Source organism: Lupinus angustifolius, chromosome LG10 (assembly GCF_001865875.1).
Source record: "Lupinus angustifolius cultivar Tanjil chromosome LG10, LupAngTanjil_v1.0, whole genome shotgun sequence".
Lineage (NCBI taxonomy): Eukaryota > Viridiplantae > Streptophyta > Magnoliopsida > Fabales > Fabaceae > Lupinus > Lupinus angustifolius.
This window is the reverse complement of record NC_032018.1, coordinates 14,958,094-14,968,230: the sequence shown is the minus strand read 5'-3', so window position 1 is coordinate 14,968,230 and position 10,137 is coordinate 14,958,094. Positions and strand designations below refer to the sequence as shown.

The 10,137-nt window shown below is 32.6% G+C and overlaps 1 protein-coding gene across 1 annotated transcript; it reads left to right on the top strand.

Annotated features, from left to right (window-relative positions):
• Positions 7,154–9,912, top strand: LOC109358782 (cytoplasmic 60S subunit biogenesis factor REI1 homolog 1-like). Its single transcript, XM_019603224.1, has 5 exons — positions 7,154–7,321; positions 7,828–8,406; positions 8,503–8,672; positions 8,787–9,005; positions 9,553–9,912. Exons 1-5 carry the CDS (start codon positions 7,217–7,219, stop codon positions 9,710–9,712), a joined length of 1,233 nt encoding a protein of 410 aa, XP_019458769.1. The 5' UTR covers positions 7,154–7,216; the 3' UTR covers positions 9,713–9,912.

The following is a 10,137-nucleotide window of genomic DNA, read 5'->3' as shown; positions in this document are numbered from 1 at the left end:
GAGAATTATTTATTGAATGATTATTGAATTGATTGAATGAATTGAATAACCAACTAACCCTTTTTATTCTTATAAATTAGAGTAAATTACATTGATACCCTTAAGTTTTAGTCAAATTACACAAATTATCCCTTACCTTTCTACATATACACAAATCCCTAATTTTTTATACTTTCATTACAGTGACTACCCCTGCATGAGAAATAAATGTAATCTTTTAAATAAAAAATAAATATGATAAATGCAATTAAGTTAAACAAAACATAGTATATTGTGGAGACTAATCCAAATAATATACAAATCAATGTATCTTTATTATTTTTGGTTACAAAATGTAACAATAATTCTAAAGAGATATTGTTTAAATCGCTCTTATACTATATCGTAATGGACCAAAAATAATAAAAATGTATTGACTCATATTATTTGGACTTGTCTCCCTAATATACTATGTTTTGTTTAACTAAATTACATTTATCACATTTTTTTTTTTTAAAGATTACACATATTTTTCATGTAGGGGTGGTTAGTATAATGAAAGTATAAAAATTAGGGAATTTGTGTAAGTGTAAAAAAGTGAGAGGTGATTTGTGTAATTTTGCTAAAACTCAGGGGTGTTAGTGTAATTCACTCTAGAAACTAGTAACGGGCTAAAACCAACCTAACAATATAATCTCTCATATTCACATATACTATTATTTATATTATACAATATATTTCAACAATCCCTCAACTAGAGAGTGAAAATTTTAAACTCACAGCTTGAAATTGATTTGAAACAATAACAATGCTTAAGCACCCATGGCAGAAGCTATATCATCAAACGCTTAACCATCCATGACAGAAACTATATCTTTGCTTAACCACGGTAGACAGAAGCTAACCATCCAATGCGTAACCATCTATGACAAAAGTTATATATGAGCTTAACCACCATTGACAGAAGCGAACCAACCATTGACAGAAGCGAACCAACCATTGATGATGAAAGATAGAAGAAAAAATGTATCGGAATATCGATCCTAATATGCAGCTTCAATGATATGAAAATACACTATAATAATGTCGTGTGTTTATGAGAGGAGTAAAGAAAATAGAGTATTAATGTACGTCAATGATTTCAGACTAAAACATAAAACGCCATGGCACCCAGAATAGAAAACTTGATGTGCTAGTGTGTTCATATCAAAGTCATGTGAGTTGTAATAGCCAATACACCAATCTACCAAACCTTTTAAGATGTTAGCAACCAGTGTTGAGAGAAACTTTGAACGTGACAAGTAACTAGCAAGATATGCAACAACACGCATCTTAGTAGTAGGGGATTAACATCACAAACAAACATCTCCAAAAGAACCTTCACAAACTGGGAACCTTCTTTGTTTAATTCTTTCTTTGTAGACCTCTTAGAACATATGCAACCTATGTTGTAGCAAAATAACACCTCAAATATATAATATTATTATCTTTCAAGAACTAGGATTAGTCTTCACCATCCAAACACAACTTCCATTTGAATATAATAACCTCCTATTGCATGCAATTTTATCAAACAACTCTGCCACTAATCACAAATTCCATGCTAACCAATAACCACTAACTACTACCTTTGAACCATTATGTTGGATTCAAAGGTGAAAGGAAAAGAAGAAAGAAACTTTTGTTTCAAGATGAAGGCTCTTGCAATTAACCGATATTCAAGAAAGGGAAATTAACCACATCAAGAAAGAATGTGATGAATGCATACATACTTCTTTAAACAACATAAAAATTAGAACTGTAGGAATGAAATCAAGAAATAATCATACAATTCAAGCTCCTACTAGTGAAACACAAGAACTCTATACTGATTCTGAAAGAAGTGATGCTAAAGATGAGGCTGCTAACGAAAGTATAAACAGAAGTCATCAAAACAATTATTATTGCTCCGATACCCTGTTTCATTCCTTAACACCACATGTTATCATCTTCAGATGGCAAATAAATTGTTGCCATTGAACATCTTTACTGATGTCTATGGCATCTTTCAATAATGCCAACTCAGAAACTAGAGCAATATGATCACTACCCCATTTCTTTGTGGGAATCCTAAAGTCCAATCCATGGCATGTTTAGGTATCGGAGCAAGAACACGGGTTGTTTGCAAACCTTCAGATCGCCAAATGTAGTCAACAATTTCCCAGAAGCACCTATTATAACTGGTCACTAGGGGCTCACCATGGGGGTCTCTAGTCCCTGAACAATCCTCAATTTCACATGGTCCAAGATTTTGACTGAACTTTCTGTTTCTGCTTACTCTTTCAAGAAAAAAAAATGCTTCCCTTCATCAGTCATGATTCTTTCAACATGCTATGGATCTATAACAATGTGGTCCTTGAAAATCTAGAAGCAAAATAGCCCTTATCTTCTTCGCAAGAGAATTGAATCAAAGGGAGAACATAAAAATAAGACGAACTTAGAGTTAGTGTATGGGTGTGAAGTAGGTAGAGACACCAAAAAAAGATACCATGAATGATAAATCATAGCATAGATCAAACTGTCGAATCGAAAAAATTGGGTGCTATCATATAGCTTAGTATCGGCTAAGTTCATGAGTTGGAGATAAGAAGACTCCAAGGATTAGTTCAATATGTATCACATAGGATCAAACAAAGGCAATGAAAATATTGAGAGATGAGGGAAAAGGTTTGGTGAAACTATAAAAGTGTGGAGAAGGATGAGGGAACTAGGAAGATGAGGAAAACTACTTTTGACAGGTAATGGCAAGTGATGGTTTTTTGGATTCTGAACCATCATAGAGGTAGGTTCATATGACTAACTTCACGTGATTAAAATACATTTTCCCCCTTATATATTTCAACATAATGTATAGGACTGTCACGTTCTCTGAATATGATTGTCACGTTCTCTAAATATGACTGTCACGCCATCTGTATAACACAAATCTCTGCTATAGAGCTGACAATATTGTCTGCACTTTGCACCGTCCTCTACCGTACAAAGAGAACATGCCTAGAATACGTTTACGACAGCTGAGACAAGCTATAAGTTAACCATCCTGAATAAAGTATCGTACCAGCTGAAGTACGAATTTGTTAGAGCCGACTGCACAGATAAAACAATCCACACTTGTCACTACCAGGAAATGTTTCATGCTCATCTCCTCCATGAATAAGAAATATAGATGATTCCTTATAATTGTCTCTTTTGCTGTAACAATAGGGAGAAAGCCTTGTTGATTGATGGTAATGGCTCCATGAGAAGAATTTGTGCCTTTACACCATTGTATTGATCATTTACTCCTTTGAGGAAACATATCACATATTCAGAGTCCTTATAGCTTCTTTTGGTTTTCCAAACCTAGTAGTAGCATCTAATAGCATAAGAGCAAGAAGGTGTAGGTCTCAATGAATCAAGTTTATTCCATAATGTCTTCAAATCAGGGATAGATCTGTAACCTTGTTTAATTGAATGGATTTCTTGCAATAAGTCTGAAAACCTGAAATAATCACCCTTTGAGAAACGTTCCCTGAGATCTTCCTATAGTTATTTTTCATTGTCAATGTTGATAATACTTTGTGCTATCTATTGAGTCAAAGATATTGTTATCCATGACAAGATCATTGTATTGCACATTTCCCATGCATCAATGGCGGGGTCTGATTCTTGTGGCATAGTGATGGATCTATTGATGGATTTAAACTTGTTCTTTAATGATAATGCTCTCCTCATGGTTCTACTCCATGAGCGATAATTCCTACCATTTAATGGTGGTGAAACCAAGGTTAGTCCAAGATTCTCACCTGAATGTAGGTAGAAGGGACTTGTTGGATTTTGTGAAGGATCATGAGTCAACTCAGTTCCATGAGTTGTGCTTGAATCTGTTTCCATGGCTTCGTGATTGATCTATTGACTGATGCGCAAGAATGATCAGAAGGGAGAGTCACGAATGCAACAAGGATTTGAATGTATGTGGTGTAGGAATGGACTATGTAGTAGAGCTCTCAAAATGAGAGTTCTGATACCATAAAAGAATCCATTGAGAAAAAACAAATCTATGTAATTTTATTGATTAAGTTCTTGGTTTACGATCATGATACCTTATATACTAGTTACTTGACTAACAAGTCAAATAAAATAGGAATACAAACCAACAACTAATTAACTAACTCTTAATGGATGACAAATAAATATTGCTCTACTACATAATCCATAATCCTAAAATTTTCCCTAGATTAGAAAAGCCCAGTCGAAGATAGTGGACAAGAAAAATGGTCAACGACTAATGATCTGGTGCGCCCATGGTCGATGATTTGGTGCGCCCATGTTAAAAAACCTTGGTCAGATTGGCCAAGCTTCGTCGGTCATAATATTCGCACCAGCCTTGGTCAGATTGGGCAAGCTCTCTAGTCACGATATCTGTACTAATCTTGGCCAGGTTGGCCAAGCTCCTAACTCACGATATCTACGGCCTTCAATCAGAATTCCTCGGTCAAGCTGCTACATGCCTCAGTCAGAATTCCTCGGTCAAGTTGTTACATCCTCGGTCATAATTCCTCGGGTAAGGTACATGAGTTTGTCAGTATTGAATCAAAAAACATATGGGCATGAATTTAGTGAGCAAATAGATGGTTCATTAACAATGGAAACAATGAAACACAAATAATGACATAAACAAAAAATATAAAGGCAAATATATGTATTCGAAGGCACTGAATAGAACTAACGAAATTATAACAATGAAATGGAAATGGTGTTAAGATAATAGAAAAATGAAATGCATAATAGAAATAATGAAATGGAAAATGATAAAAGGCTATATAAAAAACCAACCAGCTATGAAGTGAAATAGCTTTTGAAGACAATGGAGTTGCATTTGAAGGCAAAGTTTGGCATGTATGAGAAATAGAAACTCTCATATTTGTATATTATTCAAAGTTATAACTTCTAATTTGTATTGATTTTTTTTTCTAGGCAGTCTTTTTTTCTATGTAGGTAATATATAATTTTAAAAAAATGTGATAATATAAAATATTATGGATTAAAAATATATTAATTTAAAAAATAAGGGTGTGCACTATCACTATAATGCGGCACCCCCCCTAACAATTGACAATATAAAAAACTTTACACTATTAGTATATACAACTTTTTCTAAATAAAAAATAGCAAGTCATCCGAATTTGGTCCAACTCATTGCAATGAGAAGATCAAGTGACTTAAACATTCATGTGTATTGATTATTATATTATTCACCATTCATTTAGACTATTTTTTTTTTTGAAAAGTTCAATAATGGTTAAATATGAGTAGTGAATAATCCAACGATAATATATAAAACTCATATACTACCACTGCATACATTTTTTTCCTTTTTCTTAATCCAACTATTGTGCACATTATATTTTCATTACAAAATAAGACTGCAAATACTAGGAAATATTACATTTTTATTGAAAAAATAACATTGAGTTAAACTACAAGTAGATTTTTTATGGCTTTTTACGTGCGTGTTTTTTTGTACATAAAAAAACGCCTATGTGACATATTTTAATTTACATAAAATATACCCATTTATTCCTTAAATAAATGTTGTTTAAGGTTGTTTAAAAAATGATTAAATTCTATAATTAATTTGAACTAAAATACTCTCATATAATCCTTATTTTATTTTTCATCATTAACATATATAGAGAAATATGATGTGAAATTGGTGAGGAAGTTTTTAATTACGCGACTTTGTGAAGTCGTCACTACGTTTTTTGTTGTTAAAACATAGAAAACTCATTTTAAGTTCAATTTGGATAAAATGATATTTTTGATTAAGAGTTATAAGTTCGAGAGTTGATTACAAATCGAGAAAAATATTAACACATGATTCACCGTTAATAAAACAGGACCCTCACAAATTGTATGGGTTACATATACCCTTCATTTATTTTATTAAGAATTAATTATTAAAACAAAATATTTTATGTTTTATTTATAGGTTTTACAAGAGTTGATCTTGTTTATACACTTCCCTATGTCCAATAGAGAATCAAAGTTATATAGTTCTGAGTTTAAAAATTGATTAATTTGTTTTGTTTGATTTAAAATTATAATCCATATTAAAGAAATAATTTTCATATTTTTGAAAATTTGGGAATTAATAATGAATTTTGTGATTATAAAATATTTAATTATTTTTGGATAAATGGAATCAATGAAAAAGAGGTGACATTGATTGTAGATCAACTTGCTTCTTGAGGTAAAAAGGAAGAGTTGATGCAAACCATGACCAGACTATTCAAATTCCGTAAATCAACTAAAGTAGTAAAACATTCTTATTTTTTATTTAATAAATAAAATCAATAACAAATAGATGACACTAGTAGTAGAACAACTTCTAGCTTGAGACATGACACAAGTTATGACTAAGCTATTCAAATTTTGTTAACTAATTAAATGCATTCTAAAATTATTTTATAAAAGAAAAATTATTTGAATTAAATCTTACAAGAAATGCAATATAATTAGGAATTGGTTAATAAAAAATTTATGCGTCCAAAAAATATATTCTATCTTATGTGTTTAGTTTTAATTGTTTGGAAAAGTAAAAATTATGTTTTTTATATAGTAAATTATGTAAAAGGGTATGAAGTTATTTGTTTATGTTATAATTTTATTAGTTGCTTTTTATACTATTTTTTAAATATATATTAATATTGCATAACAAAGTCTAAAAAATATATTAAATAAAATAAAATATAAAAATCAATATCAATATTAAAAAACAACATTATACACAAATAATTGATAGAAGCTGTTAAACTTAAATTATACAATTCAAAAAATAAATAATACACAAATGTCAATTTTTATGATATGGTAAAATGAAAATTGAAAAAATTGGGAAAAAAATAAGCTAAAAAAAATAAATCATCTCATAATCTTGAAGGTTCTACTTTTAACTTATTTTAAATAAAAAAAATTAAGTTTATAATTTCATTTGGTTGTCAAACATACACCGACGACAATTGAGTTTTGTCGTCTATAATGATAATGCGGAATAACACAATTATATAAGGGTTTTCTAAAAAAAACAGGGTTTGTTTTTTATTGGGCCTAGTAATGTGAAACGGGTATAAGAATAGATAGGAGAACCAATTCAACAAAACCAACGCCTCCTCTCTGTTTTGTTCTTTCATTTTTCTTATCATCTAAAACAATTTCAATGGCAGGGTTAAGATGCAACGCTTGTAACAAAGAATTCAATGATGATTTTGATCAAAAGGATCATTACAAGTCTGAGTGGCATCGCTACAATCTCAAGCGCAAGGTATTATCTTTTTTACATTTTTAACTTCTTATGAGTATTTGATCACTCTTGTCTTTCATTTCAATTACTTATCATTAGATTCGACAAAGTTTTATGTTGTCTGCTTAACCCATGTTTCATCTTTTATCCGGGCTTAGGATCGGTTATATCTATGTTGTATGAAATATTAAAAAATATGAGTAAATACTTATTTCGGTATCTTATGTGCAAAATTGGTAAAATTGAAATATATGTGGGTCAAATTAGTCATTTTAGTATTTTTGTTTTGTTACTCCTGTCGACTATTTTGACTCATATTTAAGATATTTGAGTAGAATTTTGGATTTTTGCTTCTTCGGGATGAAAATGGTATGTGGCCGATTTCCCGCTTTTGCAATCAGTTTAACTACAGCACCTCCTGCTCGAACTAATTGTCCACCCTTTCCGAGTGTGATTTCTATGTTATTTATGGCTGTCCACACGGAAATTTATAATTGCAATTTTCCTTTGATTTTGAAACAAAAAAGGTGGCTGGAGTTCCCGGGGTGACAGAAGCACTATTTATGGCTAGACAATCTGCACTTGCTCTAGAGAACAACAAATCAAGTGCAACCCCTATGCTTTATAGCTGTGGCCTTTGTGGAAAGGGATATAAGAGTTCTAAGGCTCATGCCGAGCATCTTAAATCTCGTGGTCATATAGTGCGAGCTTCTGAAGGAAATCATTCAGATGAGAATGCAATAATCAAGCCGCTTCAACAACGTTTTGTGAATAGGCATCCTCCTAGAAGGGAGGTGGTGGATAACTCTGAAGAAGAAGATGAAGAAAGTGAAGATGAGTGGGTGGAGGCTGACCCTGAAGAGGATTTGATTAATGATGCTGCGAAATCTTTGAATGATTTGAATGTCAATGAGAATGATGATATGGATGAAGAAGACGATGATAGTTTTGAGGAGTTGGATCCATCGTGTTGCTTTATGTGTGATCGAGAGCTCAAAACAATAGAAAGCTGCATGGTTCACATGCACAAGCACCATGGATTCTTTATTCCGGATGTTGAGTATTTGAAGGATCCAAAAGGGCTTCTCACTTATCTTGGCCTTAAGGTATAATGTTATGTTAAAACAGCCATACTCAACAAAGAAAAAAGAACATTTTAATCACGGTTTTATCGAAGTTTTTATTTGTGGCATTTTTTTCAGGTCAAAAGGGATTACATTTGTCTGTACTGCAACGATAGATGTTATCCTTTCAGCAGCTTGGAAGCAGTCAGGAAACATATGGTAGCAAAAGGTCACTGTAAAGTGCATTACGGTGACGACGATGATGAAGAGGAAGTAGAGTTGGAAGAATTCTATGATTACAGCAGCAGGTTATTTTGCTTCGTAGTTTGTTTTCAATTTCTCCTTTTTTAACTAATCTCCTTACACATGGTAAGGTCTGTTGATAACACATTCAATTTCCGATGTTCTTCTTAATTTTTCAGTTATGTGGATGAACAAGGCAAGCAACTGGTTGCGTCAGGTGACTTGGCTAACAACGTTGAACTTGGTAGTGCTGGGTCTGAGCTCATAATCACTAGGAGGTCTGATGATAGAGTATCAACCAGAACACTTGGTTCCCGTGAATTTTTGCGTTATTATCGTCAGAAACCTCGTCCTTCTCCAACTAATAATGTAGCCATCACTGCTGCATTGGCTTCAAGGTTTGCCTTTTAACCTTATACTATATTTCCTTTGTAATATCGAGGATTAAAATTTGGCATTATCATACAAAGTCACCTATGAAGGTATGAAGCACAGATACTCCAAACATGGAAAAGTGTTTGTGTAATATGCAAATACCAATAAATTGTGTTTTTTGCTTTTTGTTTGTTATAATCACAAGTTTCTTTTTGTAAAGTGTGATTATGAATTAATGAGAACTGCTCAATGTCTCCTTTAAAAATATGAAGCATCTCTATACAATGTATGTAATAGGGTGACCCTTGGCACAACACTAACGTTGTTGCTTAGTGGTCAAGAGTTCATGTTTACAAATCCTGAAAAAACATCTCTGCTTGCACGGGTAAGTCTGCGTACTCCTAGAGGCCCAGACCCCACCAGGTGGAGCCTTGTGCATCGGGTCGCCCTGTTATATAGAATGTATGATTTCTTTACATTTGTGTTCAGGTAGTTACATCGCATCATACAAATATCGGAGTTTCTTAGCATGTCACATGATGATAGAGATCTTTGTTTCTTTATACTCAGGTACAGAAGCATGGGTTTGGCCACAGTTCAATCAAGGGAGCAGATGGTGAGGATGAAGGTCCTGAAGGAAATGAGTAGGACCGGTGTGGAGATTATGCGCAGCAAGATGGGGATGAAGAGTAATGTCATTCGGAACCTTCCGAAGAATTGCACCTATTAGTCCCCTTTCCTCTCTTCATGTTGATGCACTGTCTTGTTTGAAACTAAGTGGTGTTTTTGCAATACTTTTGAAGTTATAAGCTTTTTTCAGAATTAATGTTGCACTTGTTGGTTGGTATATTCAATCATCTACAAATTTTATGGGGATCACCCAAAGGAACCGTTTGTTTGTGTTTTAATGGTATGACATTGTATTTTTCCTTTGTGTTTTAATGGAGACATTTTTTTGGTTAAATGCAACTCTGGAAAATATTATTTGCTATATAATTTGGCAGGGAATGCATGGTAAGTTGTGAAACTTGAGCTGGACATTGAACCGAAATATGTCTCATATTAGGTTTAACTAGTTTAAATTGTTAAATCATTCGGTTGGACTGAGTGATTTTATATAATTAATAAGTTATCTATAAATCTATAATTATATAA